The sequence below is a fragment of the Gadus morhua genome, chromosome 20 (assembly GCF_902167405.1).
Source record: "Gadus morhua chromosome 20, gadMor3.0, whole genome shotgun sequence".
NCBI lineage: Eukaryota > Metazoa > Chordata > Actinopteri > Gadiformes > Gadidae > Gadus > Gadus morhua.
Genome location: NC_044067.1, coordinates 8326451 through 8350326, shown reverse-complemented (window position 1 = coordinate 8350326; position 23876 = coordinate 8326451). Strand labels below are relative to the sequence as shown.

Here is a 23876-nt window from a genome sequence, read left to right as displayed (position 1 = left end):
GCTGGAATGAAGCAATGCTGTTGGAGGTTTCTACCAACCTGCCTATGCGACGTGTATAAATTAAAATAATCCGACGTTACGGATTTGACACGCATGTTGATGTGCAGAATTATGTTTTGTTGGGTAGTTGTATTTGTTGATGCTGTACACACGTATTCAAAACGTCTTATTTGGCAATGAAACTGCTACACATCATAATAACAGACAAATCCTACCAAAATCACGAGGGACCAAAGACAATATATGTGTAGACTTGAACATCTTCCCAGGGACCTTATTGGCGGAGAGCTATTTCCAATGTCCTCGGCTCAACCTCAACGAAGCTGGCGTCGACGCTCAGGCGTTAAACCTTTACCCTGGGTCTGTACGTTGATACGCTGATCAACTCATAATTCATTGCTTTTATATATCACACTCCTGACCTGGTTAAACTGCCCACGGTTTGTCATGACACATTCATTAGTCTTACTCCAGTTGCAACCGTGCTCAAATCAAAACACATTTTAGGAATTGATTTGGTATGCCCAGCGGGGGGAGAAGAACCGTGTCATCAGACACATCTTGTGATTTAGAAAATACGCAAAAATAGTGAGCAGAAATGTACAATTTCTACGCCTTCACTGTGGGTGGAAATTGAACCGAAGAAGACTCCAAGAGACGGCAAATTTTTTATTTGCTGTTGTTGATCTGATTTATATAAAATGAATTATATATAATACACGCCCTGCAGAAAACCCCTGTGGACAGAGTCATTCGATAGAAGAAAACAGGATGCTATTAGTAGAAACATGAAGAATAATGCATCAAATGATTGGAGCGAGCACTCTCACTTGCCCTCTGCCAGAGCTGACCAAATGTTAAGTGTGTGTCGAGGGAGTGTATCTCTCTCCCTCTCTCTGTCACTCTCACGCTGTATCACCTTTCCCCCCCACCCCACCCGACTCTGTCTCTGCCTTGATCTAACAGAGGCGCACACACTCATCTTATTTTTCCTCTGTGCGTTTTGGTTGCAAACAAAACCAGAGTTTTTTTTATTCCCATTGCAGCATCTTGTGGCGAAGGTTAACAGACAGCTGGATCTGGGTTATTCATCTCTGAGACACCTGTTTTATAAAGACACCTGGTTTATGACGACAGCACCTGGTTTAAGAGAAGACCTGCGCACTGAAAACACCTGGTATATGAAGCAACTTGGTATATAAAGACACAGTTTATACACTGTATAGACCAGGCGTCTTTATAAACCTGGTTTATCCATACTGGATTATAAAGACACCTAGTTTACCTAGTGCACTCCTAAATATAAAGGTGATGAGTGGTGTAGTCCAATTTAAAAAAATAACCACTCAGAATTGATATACAAAGACATGGTTTGGTTGCTAATTCTTCAACTCCTAAATTAAAATTGGCATACCGGAACATACTTTAATTACAGATCCACGGATAACAGTTGATCTCTATTTTAAGACTCAACGGATGTTCTACAAAGATAGAAAGTTAATGAATAAAACAGAAGCTGCCTGATACTAACAACCAAAGACCATTTATAATGTTCACCACACGTTTCCAAGGTAGCAACTAATGAATATGCATATACCTCTTCTACCGCCTCCATGAATTAAGGAAATTAATTACTTTTATTATTGGATTACATTTATTAGTATTTCGGGATAGACCAACTTCGTAATCTGTCATGACCACTTGTTATTACTACCAAAGTATCAGGGCTTAAAGCAGTTGTCACATTGGTAACTCAAATCCGCACAAACACACACACACACACACACACACACACACACACACACACACACACACACACACACACACACACACACACACACACACACACACACACACACACACACACACACACACACACACACACACAAACTGAATAAGGTCTTCTGTGTTAAATATTTCAAGGGACGTTTATTTATCTAGCCCTGAAGTAACAGTCTCACAAGGCCTCACACGTCTGTCTGGGTTAAAGGTCTTATGAGTGTTCGGTCAGCCATATGGGTCTTAGGGAAAAACGAGGTCAGAGGTCAGGAAGCTAGGGAGAAAGAAACTGGAGAGCCTGCAGACAAGCCCGCTCGCATTCTGTAAATGACAGTGTGTGGAGAACAGGAAACATGCATTTTAAAACAGTTAAAAATATACAGTAGCAGCTGATGTTCAGGGTCATCTGACTTTTCTTTGTTTGTGGATATTGTCTACGAGATATTGTGTGCACCCCAAACTTGTTGAAACCCGTTGAAGGTTTGTGTTGCTCGTGGCGATGCAAAACATTTAGTGCAGGAAGGAGAGGGAGCGTGCTCTTACGCAGACTCTTTGACATAATTTCAGAGAGAGGATAATAAAAGGTGAGAGCCGTGTTACGTAGGTTGTCGTACGGTGTTTGTCGCGTGCGCGGTGGTTGTGCGTCTGTGTAGGATGTGCCGGGAAAGTGCGTTTCTTGTTGTTACTTAAACGTGCGTGTGCACGCAATGTTGGTGTCAACATTTTCCACATTTTTTCTCACACAGACTCTTGCTCACCCCTTGAGTTTGCGTGTATAAAGTGAGTTGGTTTATTTTCTTCTGCAGCCTCTGAGGCTGCCCACGCACGCTCTGCTCGTGGAAGAAACTGCGATTTGTGAGGAGCTTAGCTGGACAGGAGGCAGACGGTAATGCATTTTGCCACATCGGGTAAAAACAAAGCAAGGGAAAAGCGGCGCCGATAACGACGTTATTCAGAAACGGACAGTGAAGCAAACTTGACTCATGAGAAAGAAGAGAAAAGAGCGTCTATAGCCAATGGCGTTACGATACCTGTCGGATGGAGTTAAAGTCATAATATCACAGTTTGGAGCTGATTAAGACAACTGTGTGTGTCTGTCTTGTTCAGTAGACCTGTGTGCTGGTATGTGGCTAGTCTTCGTATACAGATTAAATGGTCATGTTTACAATACGTAAAACAAGAATGTTTTATAATTGCATGTCCCTGTTTCTTGTCTTTCGAATATTTCTTGCTATCCCTGCAAATCATCGGTTCTCAACAGTAAACAATGGCAACCAAATTTCAATAGGCCTACTGAATTCAAACTGAATTTTACCGTCAAAACAAAGGTATTTGTGTGTGTGTGTGTGTGTGTGTGTGTGTGTGTGGGTGTTTGTGTGTTAGTGAACAACAAATATTTGTTAGTTACAATCAGACAGTCAGACCTGAGTCACTTCACCCCCCACAAACCAATGAAGCATTGTTCATTGAACAAGCAAGAAATGTCCATGAAAGTTACTTTACCAACAATGAAAGCCTGTGAATCATCCCTCGCATAGTGTACCAACCAGTGATATTCACTTTCATGACATGACCAAAAAACACAAAACATCCACCAAACTGCCTTGTCATAACTCCCCTCCTCAGCTGAGCACACAAGCGTGGACATTTTCCAGCCAAACATGGCGAAGAGTTGTGCTGCTGGACTTCACTTCCAATTCAAATGGGTGGGAATGGTGAGCAAGTGTTGTGCGTGTAGATCTTCCAGTCAGTGCTCTTCCTCTGGCTCTGTTTGTTCCCCTCTCACTTTGGAACAAGGGGACTGGATTCATTCACATAACCCCATAGCCCTCTGAGATGGGGCCGTTACTGGTGAAAACCAACTTCTTAAGAAGTGCTCAAGTGAGAATAGAAGTCAAATAATGTAGTTGATTCTTAAAGAAAACAAATGAAGACAATGCTTTTATTTATTATGTTGAAAAGTTTAAATATAGAAAAACTCAAACTAAGTTGCAAGTGTAGTAGCCTATACACTTTTTCATTTAGAAAATATCATAAAAAGGATTCTCTCGCCCTTTTCTCTAAATTGACTTTGAGAGAAATACTCAGGGAGTTGATCAAATCGAAGGTGGATGTTGACACTTTCAATTTCAAACTTGAAAACAACTCTCATTTAAACTAATGCCCAACATTTCCTCAACCTCATATCAGCTAGCCAGTGTTCCGTGAGCTAAATCAACCCTGTTAACTCATTACATAGTAGCGTTTATCAATACAGCAAAACTACACTGCTTCCTCCAAAGTACCAAACAACAAAAATCATACAGATTTTTTGTTGTTGTGCCGTATTTATTCAGTTTGGGAAAATCTCACGTAGTCCGTAAAATAATTTTGCTGACAGAACTCAAATGGGACTATTTATAGAAAGCTTTACTGTTCCCAGGTCCTTAATAAGAACTTGAGCTATTTACTTGAGAAATTATAAGATCATTTCTGCATTTCATATGAATCTCATGTTAACTGATTGCATTCAAGGCATTAGTCCGACCCATACATTTCTCCACTCTGAACATCTGTGTTTCCAGAAACCGAACAAACAGTGCAAGCTGAACATTTTTGTTTTGGGGACAGAATCTGCAGAAATCTGATATATTTATTTTATTTTATATTTTCTATAATGTTTTGCCAGTAGCGATGGTGTAAACAGGATAATCCACAACGAGTTTTGTGGTTATCATAGATAATGCACCTGGAAGAGGCAAACCCGTGTGTTCTCAGCCCCAACTTTGTGCATCAGTTTTTGCAACCAAACCACCTCGTCGTCGTAGATTGTCCCTAACCTGTTCCCCTAGCGGCTATGTTGGACATTCTAATTGCTATTTATAGTTCAATGCAATTCCCCAGCCAGGTAGCATTGAAAATGCAGAATATTCTCATCCAACAAACCAATATGGCCGCCAGGTGAATGAGGTCTAATTTGTTTCTCGACCGGTGGGTAAGTAAAGTCACAGTCACATAATTGAAGGCTTGGGGTCTTCAATTTTATGTAATCGAATTTTTCCATTTCTGTTTCGTTCTTCAGAGATAAACCTTCTATAGAGAGTAGGGTCAAGCAGAGGGGGTGTATGGATGAAAAAGTGTTACATTTATGTTGCCTTATGCATTTTGCGCCCACACGCACATGTTCTGTCCATAAATTGTGGGTTGAAACTTGAGGAAGGGGCTCATACTAGACATCTCAGATGGATATCTGGTCAACAGAAAAGTCCCATATACACAGGTTTCAGGCTTGGCCAGGCCACCAGAGAATGCTAAACAACTTCCAAGACTCTCTTTCTCACTCAAATATCAAATATCTCTAGTGTATTAGTCAACAATCCTTCCCTACACGCATACATATCCAACCAGGGGCCTGGCCCCCAGGCCAGTGATGAATATGTTTGTGTCCACGTCTCTCTCTCTCTCTCTCTCTCTCTCTCTCTCTCTCTCTCTCTCTCTCTCTCTCTCTCTCTGTCTCTCTCTCTCTTTCTACCTCTCTCTCTCTCTCTCTCTCTCTCTCTCTCTGTCTCCCTATTTTTCCTTCTTTCTCTCCCTCTCTCATTCTCTCTCTCTTTCTCTCTCTGTCTGTCTGTCTGTCTGTCTGTCTGTCTGTCTGTCTGTCTGTCTGTCTGTCTGTCTGTCTGTCTCTCCCCCTCTCTCTCTCTCTCTCTCTCTCTCTCTCTCTCTGTCTCCCTCTTTTTCCTTCTTTCTCTCTCTCTCTCTCTCTCTCTCTCTCTCTCTCTGTCTCCCTCTTTTTCCTTCTTTCTCTCCCTCTCTCTTTCTCTCTCTCTTGCTCTCTCTCTCTTTCTACCCCTCTCTCTCTCCTCTCTCTCTCTCTCTCTCTCTCTCTCTCTCTCTCTCTCTCTCTCTCTCTCTCTCTCTCTCTCTCTCTCTCTCTCTCTCTCTCTCTCTCTCTCTCTCTCTCTCTCTGTCTCTCTCTCTCTCTTCCCCATCTTCTGTGGCTGTCGCTTGGCAGTGCAAACGTCCACTGGGAAATTCCTGAACAAGGCCCAAAATATGCCGGCGCCGCATAGGAACAGAGGTCAAATTAAATTTGGACGTGCATAATTGGATGCTTGGAAATAGGATATGCATTAACATCAACAAGCGACATCTGCGGAAGGCATTAGGGAGTTGTATTGCCGGCAGGATGACAGCGAGAGACTGGAGAGGATAGGAGCTGGTAAGAGGAAGTGTAACGGACTGTGTTAACAGGAGCTGGGATTTATTACAGCTACGCCATGGGACACCTATTGACGAAGGTCTCCCATCAGCAGACATAATCACAGTTTTAATATTATAGCTGGACGTGCTCATCCATCAAGTTCAACCCTCATTTTCAGCTCTTCAGCGTTAGGTGCTGGGGATCACTTTCACTCCCAAGCAGAAACATTGTATCAGACAGTACAATGTATCAGACATCAACAGTATCAGAAATTAAATCAAAAACGAAAAGCATTTGCATGGTGTTTAATTACTTTGTTATGTAAAAAGTACTTCCTGAGTTACTACTTCCTAAGGGACATTTCCGGAGGGATTCCATTGGAGACAGAAATAGCAGCAGGCTACAAAGATGATATGGGATGGGCTGGGTGAGGGGGGGGGATGGGGGAGGCTGAAAAATAGCCTGGGCAGCATCACTCCTCCTGGGTGCTTGTAGCTGAACCGTCCCCCCCTGTTATGGAGGTTGTGCCCAGAGAGATGATGGTTATATGATGGATGCAGGTAGTGGGGACAGAACTTTCCACATCCTGGAACGAGATTCCAATGTCCATCTTCAGAGCTGGGTCTACAGATGAAGATTGAACACACTTTGTGGAAAGTGTGCTAGCCTTCAGGTATCATAGAGGAGCGTTGAGTGTATTTGCTCTGGAAAGGGAACCCGCATATTGTTGAGCTGAGATCAGTTTATTCAGCTGTTCTGCCAAACCAAAGACTCATTAAGAGCCTGAATACAATCAGGTTAAATGACGAGTGGATAAAACAGAAAGACTACTAATCAGTGGAATATGCCTTTATAAACAAGAGGTTTTTCTGCATGGTCAATTCTGCAGGAGAATCTAAATAATCTATCTTTTGTTTGATTTGATTGTAGTTTTATTTGGTTAGCACAAAAATCTAAAATGAACCCAATGTTAAAACAAGTACATTACTAATACATATAAAATCAATCACATGTGTAAATAGTAAAAGGGTTTTTCATTCAGTACTTTGGAGGATATTGTAGCAGACCCTCATGGCTTGTTGGCTATCAGAGCTAACATGACAGGAGTCTGCATCAACAGTGCTGATCTCTATGTGTGTGTGTGTGTGTGTGTGTGTGTGTGTGTGTGTGTGTGTGTGTGTGTGTGTGTGTGTGTGTGTGTGTGTGTGTGTGTGTGTGTGTGTGTGTGTGTGTGTGTGTGTGTGTGTGTGTGTGTGTGTAAATCCCTGTGAGGTTAGTGCCATCTTGGGTGCAAGCATCAGTAAGCTTTTGGATCTGTAGTTAGTCTCCCTGCAGAGAGAGAGAGAGAGGGAGAGGGAGAGGGTTAGGGAGAGAGAGAGAGAGAGAGAGAGAGAGAGAGAGAGAGAGAGAGAGAGAGAGAGAGAGAGAGAGAGAGAGAGAGAGAGAGAGAGAGAGAGAGAGAGAGAGAGAGAGAGGGAGAGAGAGAGAATCTAGGCTACTGCTAATTGCCAAAAATGGCAGAATATTGCCACAAGGATCAACATACTTAATAAACCCACACATAGCAAATTGTACGCACACACATACAGCCAGTGATTACATTAAAAAACGTGAACATTTTAGAACTTTGGACTAATTTCAATGGCAGCCCGCCCTCCCCAACCTTCCGTTCTATAGCATTTGATATTAACTTATTTTACAACCGATAAAAACATAACAACATAAACTCACTCTAGACACTCACAAGTATCAAGATTGACACAAACTAGACCTTTCTGCTGGTAAATTAGACCTTTCACTGCTGGTCAATTAGACCTTTCTGCTGCTAAACTAGACCTTTCTTCCACCTGATAAACTAGACCTTTCTGCTGGTAAACTAGACCTTTCTGCTGGTAACCTAGACCTTTCTTCCACCTGGTGAACTCTGGATCCCTGGCAGGAATTGAGGCTGACCTGATTTTAGCTGACAGCCTCGCCCGGCGAGTTCAACACCCCGGTCCTACACGTTTCAAAGGGAAGAACTGTTTTGAATAAACATTGTTCAGAGAGTTACACCTACAGCAAAGGGCTATGGCATATACCCAGATTTCACGTCTGGGATTATTGAAGGGCGATCTTATCTTATTTCATCTTATCTTCCAAAGACATGTGCTGTGTGTTTGTGATGATGAAGAATCCCTACAGCACGTCAGCTGTCCTTGAGATGTCTGATAACATAGTATATGGGTCAGCCTAGCTCAGGAGGTAGAGCTGGTGAGCGGGTTGAACTAGCAACCAGAAGGTTCAATCTCCGGCTCCTCCTAGCTTAGTGTCGAGGTGTCTCTGAGCAAGACATCTAACCCTAACTGCAACCGACGAGCTGGCTGTCGCCCTGCATGGTTGACTCCACTGTCGCTGAGTGTATGAATTGTTGTAAGTTGCTTTGGATAAATGTAAATTTAAATGTATGTGACATTTCCCCAACAAGATTTGGTAGGTATGTAGTGGATACATCTCTCTCCCTCTCAAATGTGTTTATTTTAATTATATTGAATAAAGTCTATGACATAGAATCTATGAAACCTCGTATTTCTGGTGCATCGTGTTATCACTGCTGATTTCCTGAGGCGTTGTTGCTTAGCCTGATGAGTCATGGCTATAATTTATAAGTCTTAAGTCTGTCTCCTCATGGAACATTTAATTCAACCAAATCTTTCATAAGCATCCGACTGAGGCTCTTTCCATTGCTGCAGAGTAAACATAAATCAACACTTTTTCTAAATTAATGTAAATTTATCTTGTTTTGATATAGGCTTTTTTCCAATTTTTGTAATGGTTTTGGAGAGAGAGTTTTTTGAGATAACAGATTTTTGTTTATTTATTAGACCTTTTGGAGATAAGAGATTTTGGAGATAAGGCTCATGATTCATGGATCGTCACCTGGTCAGGTGCTACCAAAACAATTAACATCGACATGGATCTGGCTGCTTCATTTGCTGCATTGTTTTGACACATTTAAACAGAATGGTCCTTAAATGAGTGTTGCAAGCTCTGCCTGCAATAACACACACCTCACCCTCACTAATTGGTCATATTAAATTATTAGCGAATGTAATATTTTGTTTATTTCCTTAAGATATGGACTTTCCTTGATGGGCCCTGATTTAAGCACCAAGTATGATGTTTAAGAACACTATGACGTAGTCACACGTTGGATTGCACACCCAGATATATGATGGGTAGATCATCTTTGCTGCCCATACTGGACTATACCAACGTGTATGCTGATCTATCCATCATACATTTGGGTGGACACTGATTTTGAAGGATTGTTATGGCTAATCGACATCACAGACACAGACAAGCCAGTGTTCTATAAATCAATTCATGAGATTTTGCTCTGTAAAAGGTGCATTACTACTCTGGAGTGCAACTAGCGTGAGAGCGGTCTTTTGATGAGCTGGAAGATGCTGATTGGTTGTGATGGGTATAGCAGGGCCTTGTGTTGGATACCTAATCCCCGTCTCCTCGCCTGATGCCGGTGTTTCCCTGTAGGTGTCCTCTGTTCAAAAGAAGGTCACTCAAATACACCCCACCCAGGTATCTTATCAAGGCCCATACCCATGCCTCAGATTATACCCATTCATCATAGTTGTTTTGACATTGTATTTATGCTGTTTTCATCATAATTGGATTTGATGAAATGGTGAGGCACTTGAAAATCCATAGTTTGTCCATTTTAATACAACAAAGTATGATTAATAAGCCACGTTTGCATTGTTTTTGGCTCTAATACTGAGAACTATTAAACAGCTCACTCAGCCACCCCTCTGAAGTTTGAATCAATAGGCAACAGAACCTGGGCAGTGCAAGATGAAAGCGGAACTGATTTGGGACAATAGCACCTGGCAACGCTGTTAAATACAGAACGGGTTGCCAGATTCTGTGTTCTGAATTATCTTGAGTTAAAAGACGATGGTGACGATAATTAGAACTTTCACTTTTGATCGCAGGAGACATAATAATAATAATAATACAGGAACAAGTGTTTTAGACTCTCATATTCCTTAGTAACTGAATGACTTAACTAACTTAACTGGAAGGAGTAGCAATTACTTAGTCCATGACATTTTTTTATAAAAAGCTGACCTAGTGGTTTATTCACGATATGACCATCCGTCTTTCTTTTTTTCTTTTTATTCTATTTGCTCAATAAATGAATATATTTAAAAAGCTAGTTAGATTACTGACTCAATTAATCAAACTATTACAAGTCAGCCAGGGAAACCTAGTTGGAGAATCTGTAAAGGACGTCATGTAAATGAATCCAGCAAGTTTATTATGAGCCATGAAAACATCTTTCAAAACCAACAAACACAAAATGACATTTCCAACCTGCTTTAGCAGGTTGGAAATCAGCAAATCAGCACTATCAGCATTGATTATAACATACACATGTTACATATACTGTAACATCAGCGATAGTTTCTGTAGATCAAAATGCAGAAACTTTTAATCTGGAGACATTTTTGTTTAATTAACACAAGGTTGAAGTCCATGCACTGAACTGTGGCATTATAAGTGTTAAAATATTTTCTGTATGGATATCCAACGGTTTTCCATTGATAGAAGTTTCGGCGTCTTCTTTCAAAGCAGAATAAATGTTTCCCTTGCTCCAATGTTGCTCTCCCACAGTTTCCCACTCTGCTTTGGGGTTTCTGCTAAAAGTCTGTGACCTATGCCGACCTTTGACTGTCAACATGAAGCAGAGAGCTGACGCTTCAATGTCAACTCTGGGCACACCTGTTTTTTTGGAATTTCTTGCAAAATATTATTAAAAATAGTCACACACTTCTAGATAAGCACAGCCCCCGATGCCAAGGTGATGAGTAGAAGAAGCCACAGGAGTCACCGTCTCACAACAAACCGCTGTGGCACGGTAGTGCACGTCCCCATCTCTAACGGACCACGTCATATGTTTGTTGTCACAGGTGGATTTGGCTGGGATAACTTAAAGGACGACCAAGAGTTGTAACTCATTCATTTTAGATGTATTAGTTAACACTTTCAATCAGTTCATTCCTGGTACTCAATTAGAAATACAATAATAATAATAATAATAATAATAATAATAATTAGGAGAAAAAGAAAGTTGATAACCATAAAATATTACAGTGAATGGTGAACCATATTTATGCCAGGACTATGTTTCCTGTATGCTGTATTCTTTGAGCTTTAAACATTAAATTACATCATCAAATGTAAACATCCTTACAATCATGTTTAAATTGGCGGTGTAGGGCTGCAAAAATATATATATGTATATAAACACGGCAGGTTTTGCTCTTTTCAAACGTATACCATTCCACCGTTGATATGGTATACGTTTGAAAGCTGAAACCAAAAACCGGTCAAGCCAAAATAAACATTTGTTCTTCCTACTGAGGTCTGAGCAGTAGGTAGTAGCATGGCATCGTGTGGGACTAAGAGATGCAATGGTACAACTTTGGTCTTGGAAAGGAAAAATAAAAACAAACAAGATCGCCAGCCGGGGTAACGGAGTATCAGCCCTATGTCATTGTTTCGATTAAACAGGGCATGGCTGTTCTTCTCTCTCTTGCACTTTCTGATGAAATCCTCTTCCTGTTCCATCGCCTTCATTTCATTCCCACCAGCTCCTTACACCCTTCTTTCATGGTCCACCTAGACCATCCCTTCACTGCGTTTACTCCTCCACACCACAAGGGCGGTCATGAGCAGGGTGACCATCACTGGGACCATGATGAAGGGTCCCAGGATGCGGTTGGGAGGGTCCTTAAGCATGCGTCCCGACAGCGAGCAGTCGTGGAAGTAGTCTCTGTGGACCCTGATGAAAAAGTCGTCCACCAGCCGGTTGGGCCAGAAGCACCCCATCTTCAGCGCCACCAAGAAGGTGCAGTTGGTCAACTCACTGTAAGCCCTGGAGGAGATAGGATAAGATAGGATAATAAAGTATTAATACACATGAAAAATTAAGATGGTCATGCTTGTTTCACTTTGTATGATTTTTTTTTGCAATTTCCAATGCCCTCTGGTGGTCAGAAATTAATAAGTGCAACTTTGAGAGCAAATATTAACAAGTTATCAACTATAGCATAGCAACAGAATTTGGCATTGTTTGTGTCGGATAGGAACAGGGACCAAACTTTACAATTGAATACAAACTCTTTAGATCGATCTGTGTTTGGATTTCAAGTTCCAGCTGAATACCAAAGAATATTTTCAGTAAAGCGAGACCAACCTCGCTCATCTGATCACAATGTGAGCTACACCAATTTTGGTCTGTCCACACTGACAATATAATATCATAACTTCGAAGGCCAAAAGCATCGAAAAATGTTTTTAAACGAATTTTAACAGTTTGAAAGAAAGAGATCAGATAACGAGGAGATGATTCAGGTTTATTTGGAAATTTGGACCAGATTCAGGAAGTTTCTGTGCAAGTATTGGTAAAAGTAGAATGTGGAAATATGTTCAAGCAAAATGTGTCATAAGGATAATTTATTAGTACGTTAGCCTTATTGGCAACTGCACGAGTTTAGGAGGGTCAACCACTGTTTAATTAATCATCACAAACGGCCAATAAGTATGTGTGTGTGTGTGTGTGTGTGTGTGTGTGTGTGTGTGTGTGTGTGTGTGTGTGTGTGTGTGTGTGTGTGTGTGTGTGTTTGTGTGTGTGTGTGTGTGTGTGTGTCTTACTGACTATAAAAAGGGCCGTATGATCTCAAGCGAATGAGGTGACCGTAATAAGTGATAGCAATGAGTCACACGAGAAGCATGGATTCAATCTCTGCAGAAACGGTAAACAACAGACGCACAATACACACCCACATACACACAATTGTGTCGACAATAGGGTCTATCAACCCTGAATGTTGTGCTCAGCTTGTATGATTGTTGTCATTAATAACCAACAATTGTCCCCATTTAAACGCCCCAATAAAGGTTAAATTCATCTAACTCTGATCTGCGGTTTACCATTCCAAATGCTTTAGATAATTAATTGCTGTATGTGGTGTATATGTATAACTTGAGATGCAATATGACTTCTATACAGGTAGCCAATCCAAGTCCCTTAATGGCATGAGGTCTTAATTTGTACACGATTTGGGGTATCGCTGTTGTAGTAGTTTTTAGTCAAAAAGTAAAGAAAAAGTGTACTGTTTTTAGTTCTGAAATTAACTTTTTCAAATTAGAATTCAAGGAGATAGGTTATACGTCACATAGAGCCAGTTGAAATAGTTTCTCCTGTGTCACACTTTAGAAATTGCATAGAAATTGATTTACAAAGAAACCCTCATATTTCTTCGTTTCACATTTCCTGTGTAGTCTATTTGATACGTTTCTGTGGTACAGAACATACGTATGTGTAGGGCAGATAAAGGAGGACCCTGCTTGTGTGTGAGTGTGTGTTTGAGCTTCTGGGAGTACGTGGGTGTTTCTGAGTTTGAATTTTTGTGTGTTTAACTGTGTGTTGGTGCATGGCCATATATGCAATGTTGTATGTGTACGCACACGCACACACGCACACGCACACGCACACACACACACACACACACACACCCACAGGGATTACATCAAAAAATGTAAGATGTTTAGTAGAAGAAAGTGTGTTTGCGTTTGAGTGTGTGTGTGCCTGTGTGTGGGAGGCTTTAAAACATTCTGTGTAAAACACGTTTGGCCAGCAGAAGTGAGCCGTGTTTAACCTCAGACCTCAACGCCGAGCTCTCTCTCTCTCTCTCTCTCTCTCTCTCTCTCTCTCTCTCTCTCTCTCTCTCTCTCTCTCTCTCTCTCTCTCTCTCTCTCTCTCTCTCTCTCTCTCTCTCTCTCTTTCTCTCTCTCCCTCTCTCTCTCTCTCTCTCTCTCTCTCTCTCTCTCTCTCTCTCTCTCTCTCTCTCTCTCTCTCTCTCTCTCTCTCTCTCTCTCTCTCTCTCTCTCTCTCTCTCCTCTCTTCACAAGCCAACACCACACTCCCCCCGACCTCACCAGCGCTGCTACCGACAGCCTTTCCACACATCAGCTCAGATCTCTGTATCAACTGAGAGCAGAGAGCGGGTGGCTGGGGCTCCACGCACACACACACACACACACACACACACACACACACACACACACACACACACACACACACACACACACACACACACACACACACACACACACACACACACACACACACACACACACACACACACACACACACACACAGGCTCACAGATGCACACGCGTAGGCCAAAACAAACACATACCCTCGCCACGACTCCAGCAGCGGGCAAAACAACCTCCAGACGAAGTAAAAGAGGGAGACCAGGGTGGAAGCATTGACGTCAGGGTGGAAGAAAATAGAGAGGTTCGCAGAGAGAAGGGCGTCTACAAGGTGTTGAGGTTCACATTTAATTCAACTGAAAGAACCAACTCCACATGCTGCACAGACGCCCGGATCACAGGAGCCAAACGCTGAGGTTGAAAGCGATTTGCTCCGCTTACTGCAAGGTGCCACGTGACGGAGGGATAAATAAGTAAACAGGGCGCCACGAGTCCGTGGCGCCGGAGACGGCGACTCCGATGAAGCGGGAAATAAGTCTGGGCTGCTGGGTTCCTGGGGGCTGATAATGAGCCAGCCACGCACGCCTGGCCAGCTCGCATCTCTGTTGACACGTATAAGTGAATGCAGTCTGAATCCTGTTTGTATTCATCTTGAAAACAGTCTCGATTCAGCCTCCATCCGAATCTAATCTTGTTTGAATTAGGCCTGGATAGAGTCTGAGTAGTCTGAATACTCTGTAACTGTCTGACTTCGGTCTGAATCCAGTTTGAATCGGGTCAAAATCCTGTTTCAACACAGTCTAAACCCTGTTTGAATTCTGTACACGTACAGTCTGGACGTAGCCTTAACCCAGTCTTAATAATGTCTGAACCCTGTTTGGATACAGTCTGAACTGACATGGGGTTCGAAACCCACAACCTCTTGGCTGGGAGTCAAACACCCTCTCCACTAAACCATCACATCCGACCGCCTCTAATGTCCACCGTTCCGTCTGAGGTGAGCAGAGCTCCTCGTGGAGGTGTACCATGTCTGCTGTTTACTTGTAACCCTGTAGCCATCTGATCGCAGCCGTTTGTACTCTGTCTGGTCTGGGATCGCTTACATCCGCCGTTAACACTCAGGAAGGGACTGTTGCTACACACACACAGACACACAGACAAACAGACACACGCACACGCACACACACACACACACCCACACACTTTACAGTAGTGTTTAAATATCATCATATCTTCATTGCCATCTAAGCTATGACCTATAGTATTACAGGTTTGAAAAAACGAAATCCAATTTATAAATCTATGAGGAAACCTCGACACGTGAACTTGGCTGTACGATGCTGTCTCACAAAGTATTATTGTGAGTTAATTGGACCAACGTAGTACTCTCTCTGAAAAAGTAACTCAACTGTCACCATCTCCAAGCTTTGCCTTTTAAAAAGTCCTATTGAGATTGTAACCACCAGAAGTTTCCTCCTAGCAGCCCAACCAGACTCTGAAATAACTCCCGATTGTAAAGGGCCAGCAGCTGAATGAAATTTTACAGGGGAAATGAAATTGGTGTTATCAGAACCAAAAGAGATTGGACCACGCCTGAGAATGGGTTTCTGCTTGGTAAATGTACCTCTGAAGGGTACATCTGCAGGCAGTTGACCTTGCCAAGCACCCCCCTAAGTGGCTTTGCTGGGCTCCTCAGACGCAGAGAATACAGGTCGATTTTGCAACATGTCATGCTGACATGTCGGAGATCCCCTCCAGTGTATGTGATGATGGCTGGTTTATCCTGTCGGCCTTGATTATTCAAATGGAGCGCAGGTGTGCAGCCTCACCCAGCACCAGAGTCTTAAGGCCGATTCATACCTCCGGGACCGGACGAAACGGAATAGGTCTTTATCAAGTTGAAAAGACCAACCATAAAATTCTCAATTTGTAATAAATTAGGAAATTATACATTAGGAAATCGATGATTAATAATAATAGTTAAATACAGCTGTATTCAATAATATCTGCAATAATATATGTTTAAAAGGAAATTATTCACGAAATGTATGAGACATTAATAATTATATATTAGTTATTAATAATAGTTAACTCACTATTTTAAAATGTTTAATGTTGTTCAGTAATTTTTTTAATGTACCATAATAGATATAATAGATTATTGGGTTGTGACCAAATATATATGTGGAAATAGGGACATCCAGGTTAGTGAGAGAGGGGAAAGAGAGTGAGGCGGGAGACACTAGAAATAAAGGACAATTAAATATTGTGGATGTAAAGCATTCAGTTATTATTTGTTTTATCTTGTTTCAATGAGGATGAAAGAGGGTGTAATCGCAAATTGTTTGATTAGGTACTTTCTCTGCGAAATCTATAAGCCGATTAGGACTTCAGCTAGTCAGTTAGGTTGGTTTAAATGAATAGGAGTATACGAAAAGCATAACCCTCTCATGGAGGCTGACATCCTTCAAAGGGATGAGCGTCTTCCATCCCACTGATGCGATTTCAAACCCGTTCGGAGGATGCTAATCCCGTTAGTTCAAAGTAACCCCCTTTTTTGGAGTGTCCTCTTCACAGCTTTCCAATAGCTGCGGGCGCTACCTGCCCTTGTTTGGCCATTGACACGTGTCATCCAATGAATTACAATTCATTATGAATGAAATATGAATTCAAGCTTTAAGTTGCTTTAAGAGGCTAGCTCTCTGAAACACCTAACCGATTAATGAAGAAAGTAAACTTGGTATCGGCTATGTGTATTTTATGTGACCATATCTCTATAAATCCATGCCTACTAGTTTCTGTGGTCCAACTCGTGTTTTAAACAATGTGTACTGTCTGTGACAAACCATAAACATCTGATCCAATAGTTTCATTATCCAACGATATACTGTGTATGGTCAAAGTCGTGTGGTTTGAATTGAAGCCGGTAGCCCTGTATCTTGGAATAATAAGATATATCAATAGAAGAAGTGTTTATATAATGTATAAAACAAATGTGTCTGTTATGGAACAAATTAATTATGATGTAGACCTAATAAAGATACTGGCCAACCTATAAGACCTACATTTAAAATTGAAATATCCCAATAAACAGAGTAAATGTTTTTTTATTGCTTGTGAACATTAAAAAACACCCCATTTCTAGCTCTAAATATATTTGTGAGCGCAACTGTAGCTTATGTACATCTGCATCATCACAAATCGTTTTCACCCAATCAATATCTACCCGTATTAATGCACGTAAATGTCACTGACTCACTCCCCTACACACCAAGTGTTTTGCTCCTTGCTTTGAATCATTAGGGCTGTCAGTAAATACACACAGAGCTTCTATGATACCCTTTAAAATAAGCTCTGATATACATACGGGGTCCCAATCTCCAGCGCCTCCATATCTTCTGACAAATGTACTTATCGTAAGTCGCTTTGGATAAAAGCATCTGCTAAATGCCCTAAAGGTAAATGTTAATGTAATGCATGTCAGGCGACCCCAAGTGGAGTCCTGGCCTCGAGGTTGGGAACCACCGCCTTAAGCTGTCTCTAGCACTACGATGCAGCCACGCCAACACACACACGGCTCATATGTCTCACGCTGGGCAGTCGTGGGAGAATGCAGCTTAACGGGACTTTTCTCCCTTGTAGCACAAGTAACAGGCGCACACAAAAATACACACACACACACACACACACACACACACACACACACACACACACACACACACACACACACACACACACACACACACACACACACACACACACACACACACACACACACACAGTTCTCCCAGACTTCAGTCTTGAAAGGACCACTTAAGCGATGAAGATTCCATCCCTCACACATGGTTTGCTGGGTAAAGAGATGAGGTCAGTAGGCGGTCTGTCTGTCTGTCTGTCTGTCTGTCGGTCTTTCTGTCTGTCTGTCTGTCTGTCTGTCTGTCTGTCTGTCTGTCTGTCTCTGTTCTGCCTCTACAGGGACCCCCAGCCTGTGTAGAGCAGCGTTGTTCAAACTGTGGGTAGCGACCCATAAGTGGACCACGGCAGGAGGCAGAGCAGGATTGCCCCAATACAATTTCACTTTTGCACAAATGTAAAGTGTTTTTTCAGAAGCCGCTAACCTCAGGCTGACTACATGAACCGTTCATCTAGGTTCTGCCCTCTTATTACGGTCAGGGCAAGAGGGGAGGCTGGTACGGTATTGTTTTCTATTTTATCATGATCGTATTAATCTGAACATCCTTTTTTGTTTGGCAATTTTAGACCCTATTTAGTGGGACCAAAGCCACCAAAGTTTGTATGGTTAAGTGGCATCTAGCAGTGGGGTTGCTGATGGCCACCAACTGAACACCTTTTGAATTCCTTACGCTTTTATGCAGTGCTAACTTTGGTAGATGCCATTTTCATTCTTTCATTTATCAATTCATTAATTGGTTGGGGCGGCAGTAGCCGCCCCAACCAATTAATGAATTGATAAATGAAAGAATGAAAATGGCATCTACCAAAGGGGCTACTACCCAGGTAGTTCGATCCTCGTCTCCTCATAGCCGAGTGTCGAGGAGCCCCTGACAAAGGCACATAACCCTAACTGCTCCCGATCGCATGGTTGATTCTCCCGGCAGTGTGTGAATGGGTTTATGAACCGTTGTAAGTCGCTTTGGATAGAGGCTAAACGCCCTAAATGTGAATAGATTTAAAGCAATAGCCATGCTGGTATTGGACGACCGCCCAGTGCTAACCCATCCTCACTTTAATCATCAAGCCTTCTTCAGCTCACCACTTCAACACTCAAATGCGTCTTCCTACATTTGTATCAACTGAGATCAGGGAAACACGTCTTTTGCTCATAACATAGCAAGTGTGCTGGGGGGAGGGCAAAATACTCTGATGTAATGAAGCATTTCAACCGGCGCAGGATGTAATTCGTGTCAGCATTAGCAATGTTTTGCTAATGACTTTCCAGGACCCAAAGCCAACCATATGGGGGTAGAAGAGGGAAAACACACCAGAGGGATGACTCACAGTTATCGCTGCTTCACCGCCCCTGGGAGGCTAACACGACAACTGGAGAGTGCAGAAATATCTGTCTTAATTATTCCTAATTAGTCTCAATCAACCCCTGATGCTACGTATCTCATGTTAAGCCCTTATTATATGATAATAGCTCATATTAACAGTTTGCCAAGAGGTATTTGCCTCATTTGAATGTCTGGAGGTATTTTAGGTCAAGCATGGACAGTCAGATTAGTCTTCATCATCGTTTAAAAGGAATGTTGTGAATGAAATCTGTGACTGAGTGAGTGAGCGAAAGAGTGAAGGAGTGAAGGAGTGAATGTGTGAATTGCTTGAAAGAGGGAATGAGTGGATGAAAGAGTGAGCGAATGGGTCAATGACTGCGCGTGATGAACCGGTCCGTGGGGGAGTAACGGGCACGATGACGTGGAAAGATAATAACAGATCCTGAACGTGGATGTGTTATTTGAACGGTCCGTTGGTCCGCTGCTGCCAGCCACGAGAAAACTGCTAATTTGTGGAGGTTTCTCAACCGTGGTTGTGCTGTTTGTGTTTTCTAATCAAACATGCTAAAATGGCGGTTTGGTTCCTTTGTCTTGTAGTGAGGAGCTCATCGCACAGTTAAGCAATGGATCTTTCATCTTCTGTCTCTTCCAATAAAGCCTATTCTCTCTGAGCTTTATCTCCTATTGCGAATCCCCAAGGTAACACTCACCCACACACGTACGCACACACTCATACATACCTAACACCTTTTTTATTGCTTTTGGTTGTCCATAGCTTCCGATGATGACGTCCATTCCTGTCTAACATACAAACACACACACACACACACACACGCACGCGCACACGCACACGCACACACACACACACGCACACATCCCCATTTAACTGCACAGAGTGCTAGAGGTCATTGTCGTGGTTCTGTGTTCTGTGCTCTGTGTAAAATACAGCTCTGATAGGAACCGAGGAGGAAATGTCAAGCTCCTAAATAATAAAAGATACCTCCTGCCTAAGGTTAAGAAAACAGAGCGCAATGTTTCTCCTCTCCACTCCCGGTCCTGAAGGTAGGCGTCTGAGCCTGCTCAACAACTCCTCGTCTTCATGTCCACAAATACAACTACCGATCTTTTTATCTCAAAAGCTCATAACCAGCACTGGAATATTAAAAAAATGACCTTCGAGAGTTTGTATTTATTCAGTACTTATTTCCTTATGGACAACAGACTCATTCATTATTGTGTGATATTCATAATGAATCCATTTGCAGCGTCAATTGGTGAACTGTCGTTAATGTTTTTTAATTGTAGCTAACATACATTTTTGATGTTCCACTATTGCCAAGGGGAGTGTACATAGATCAAATCCATCTTGACTGATAAAAAGTTCCCATCCAAAAGTCTTAGCAAAAAGAAAATACTAAATTATGGTAAATCATAAGATATTACAAAACACATTGTGAATTTGGTTTATTTATAAAGCCCCTATCAAGCCAACAAAGACATTTTCTGTGGGAAGTTGAGTCTCAAAATTATGACCTAGTTGAGAGAGAGAGAGAGAGAGAGAGAGAGAGAGAGAGAGAGAGAGAGAGAGAGAGAGAGAGAGAGAGAGAGAGAGAGAGAGAGAGAGAGAGAGAGAGAGAGAGAGAGACTTTTTTCCAGGGTCCATTTTTAAACCATTCACAGAAAATCGATGCATACAAATAAAGAGTTAAGAGCGCAGTGGCGAAGTCACGCCCCTTCCGATAGAGCCCATGGGACATATGAGATCGAAAAATATGAATGGGTTTCAATGGAGAAAAGTAATTATCTTTATATGCCCCGGATTACACATATGTTGTTTTGTGGATTTAAATTATACTTTTGTCACGAGTCTGACCGTTTATTCTGCAATTGTTCAGTTAAAGGCTGTAGAGAAAACACAATGAGAAAGACTACACGTCTCGTATGTGACGTCTCGCTCCCTGCGACTTGCGTGGACAAGAACGACAATCTCCCAATCTTCCCATCGGCATAACTGAAACTCTATACATGCCCCGACTTATAATGACTTTCACCTCTTTCGATGCTTTTATCCTCCCCTTGGAAAAAAAGCGGTGAAGTGGAGCAGAGAGATCGCCATGTCAGTACCAGAGTTCCAATTGCGGGTGGTGACGTATATCATTCGAGTCGAGAACAGCGAGGGGCTGTGTTTCACATAGCGGCCTCACACAAAACAACATTATCAAACTTCTTCGCAAATTTTTTTAGTTTTCTTTGCATGAAAGATTATAATTTAAATCCACAAACAACATATGTGTAATCCATGGCATATAAAGACTGAGACCAGAAAATAATTAATTTCTCTCCATTGAAACCCATTCATATTTTTCGATGTCATAGGTCCCATGCGCTCTACCGGAAGGGGTAGAGCGCATGTGACAACAAGTACAGGAGGACATATTTGTCACTTGTACGCATGCACGCACACACACACACCCACGCACGCACAGAAACACACAGATAGGCCGCGTACACATCTAGCGTTTTTTGTAATAGGGATAAGTTGAGCCGACCGTTTTTTCAACAAAAAGAAAAGCTGGCAGCGTTTTTGGCCCTAAAAGCGCCGAGAGCGTTTTTTCTATTGCCTATCAACGAACCCATTCTAGACCCGACGTTACCCGCCTACTATGTATCCAGGATAGAGCCCATTAGACATGTTGTAGATCTCGACATGTTCTGTAATTAAAACTATTAATTGCTCCACCGGCACTTTCCCGAGTGATTTGTCTGCCATTGTTTCTTGTTTTGACAGTTGAGAGTTTCCTTCGTGACGAAGTGTCAATGTTCCGCTTGTGATTGGTCAGTTGCCCAAAAGACGCCTGACGTCGGCCGCTTTCTTCCTGAAAGTTGAACTTTTTTCAACACTCCGTATGGCAGAAAAAAACGCTGGGAGAGGCGTTTAAAAAAGCGGCCGTGACTTTTTCCAGAAACGCTCTGCTCCATAGGAATATAATGTAAAACAAGCGCTGGCAGATTAAAAAAAACGCTAGATGTGAACGCGGCCATAGAGTGAGAAAAAAAGACGGTAATACCTTCAGGGATTCCATTTTACAGATGGCCGCCTGGACCAAGTTTATAGCCGCCGTGCGTGAACTGAGAATGACCTAATCCCCCTCCTTTGCACAAGGTTCATACAGTGATTTGTCGCCTGTCGCACACCTCTGACATTTAGAAACTCCAAAAGCAGAGTGTGCGACCTCCGTGTCCACAAAAACTTCACTGCAGAACTGCATCTATAAATGCACCAGCCCTGAGTGTGACAGGGACTATAAATCCCGCTTTAAGGTACCCCACTGTGCAAGAGCTGTGTGGTGTCACAGCACTGCTGCATTCTTCTTGTATTTATTATTTAGTGTGTTATTGGTGTCATGTATGCACGTAGCTTCTTGATCGCTACCATTTGGGAATACGTAAATGTGTCACCACATCTTTGTTCAAACCCAATCTCTCAAACAATCTCTCTCTCTCTCTCTCTCTCTCTCTCTCTCTCTCTCTCTCTCTCTCTCTCTCTCTCTCTCTCTCTCTCTCTCTCTCTCTCTCTCTCTCTCTCTCTCTCTCTCTCTCTCTCTCTCTCTCTCTCTCTCCGACTGTCTCTCTATCTCTCTCTCTCTCACACACACTCATCCGTGTCTGGTTCTGACACCGTTTCTAAGCCAGGTTTTAATCATCTGTTGGAAGGGGACCAACAGAATCCCCCCGGGCCAAGGAAAAGACTCCCACATCGGAGGGGAAGATTCAAGACCATCGGAGCTTATCAAGAGGTTTGTATAAAGCTTATCTGGTGTTTACATAGTTACTGTAAGTAAGTGTGTGTGTGTGTGTGTGTGTGTGTGTGTGTGTGTGTGTGTGTGTGTGTGCATGCCTGCATGTATAGGTGTTTGCTTGTGGGTGTGTATGTGTGTTTACGACGGGGGGGTGTGGGTCTGCATGTGGGTTTGTGATCAATACATGTGTGTGAACATTCGTTTTTCAATGTTTGTATCCTATTCACTTGTCCGTCAGTCTGTCTGTGTGTGTATGTGGTGTGATTTTCTGCCACTGCGTATACATCTTTGTGTGTGTGAGTGTGTGTGTGTGTGTTTGTGTTTGCCACTCACTCCAGTGTTTCATCCCAGTGGCACCAGTGGCTCTGCTCCACTTCCAGCATGTCCAGTTTAAACCGGGCCAGGCAGAACTCCTCCATAGCATACTCATAGTGGGGCCCACAGCCCAGCACACACACACACTGGCACGCTGGGGAGAGAGAGAGAGAGAGAGTATCAGTTAGTATCTACATAGAGAGAGAGAGAGAGAGAGAGAGAGAGAGAGAGAGAGAGAGAGAGAGAGAGAGAGAGAGAGAGAGAGAGAGAGAGAGAGAGAGAGAGAGAGAGTGTATCTACATTGAGAGAGAGAGACAGAGAGAGACAGAGAGAGAGAGAGAGAGAGAGAGAGAGAGAGAGAGAGAGAGAGAGAGAGAGATAGAGAGAGGGAGAGAGAGAGAGAGAGAGAGAGAGAGAGAGAGAGAGAGAGAGAGAGAGAGAGAGAGAGAGAGAGAGAGAGTATCAGTTAGTATCTACATTGAGAGAGAGAGACAGAGAGAGAGACAGAGAGAGAGAGAGGGAGAGAGAGAGAGAGAGAGAGAGAGAGATAGAGAGAGAGGGAGAGAGAGAGAGAGTATCAGTTAGTATCTACATTGAGAGAGAGAGAGAGAGAGAGAGAGAGAGAGAGAGAGAGAGAGAGAGAGAGAGAGAGAGAGTGAGAGAGAGAGAGAGACGTTGACACATACATATTCATCACTGGCCTGGGGGCCGGGCCCCTGG

The 23876-nt window shown here is 42.6% G+C and overlaps 1 protein-coding gene across 1 annotated transcript in view; it reads right to left on the bottom strand.

Annotated features, from left to right (window-relative positions):
* Positions 1–10259: 10259 nt before the first annotated feature.
* Positions 10260–23876, bottom strand: part of ramp1 (receptor activity modifying protein 1) — a 32672-nt gene continuing 19055 nt past the window's right edge. Inside the window, exons 2-3 of the mRNA XM_030343825.1 lie at positions 23175–23310; positions 10260–11900 (exon numbers count right to left, since the gene is read on the bottom strand). Coding sequence (XP_030199685.1) covers positions 11645–11900; positions 23175–23310 — 392 coding nt within the window. The 3' untranslated portion in view covers positions 10260–11644. The remainder of the gene's footprint in view (positions 11901–23174; positions 23311–23876) is intronic.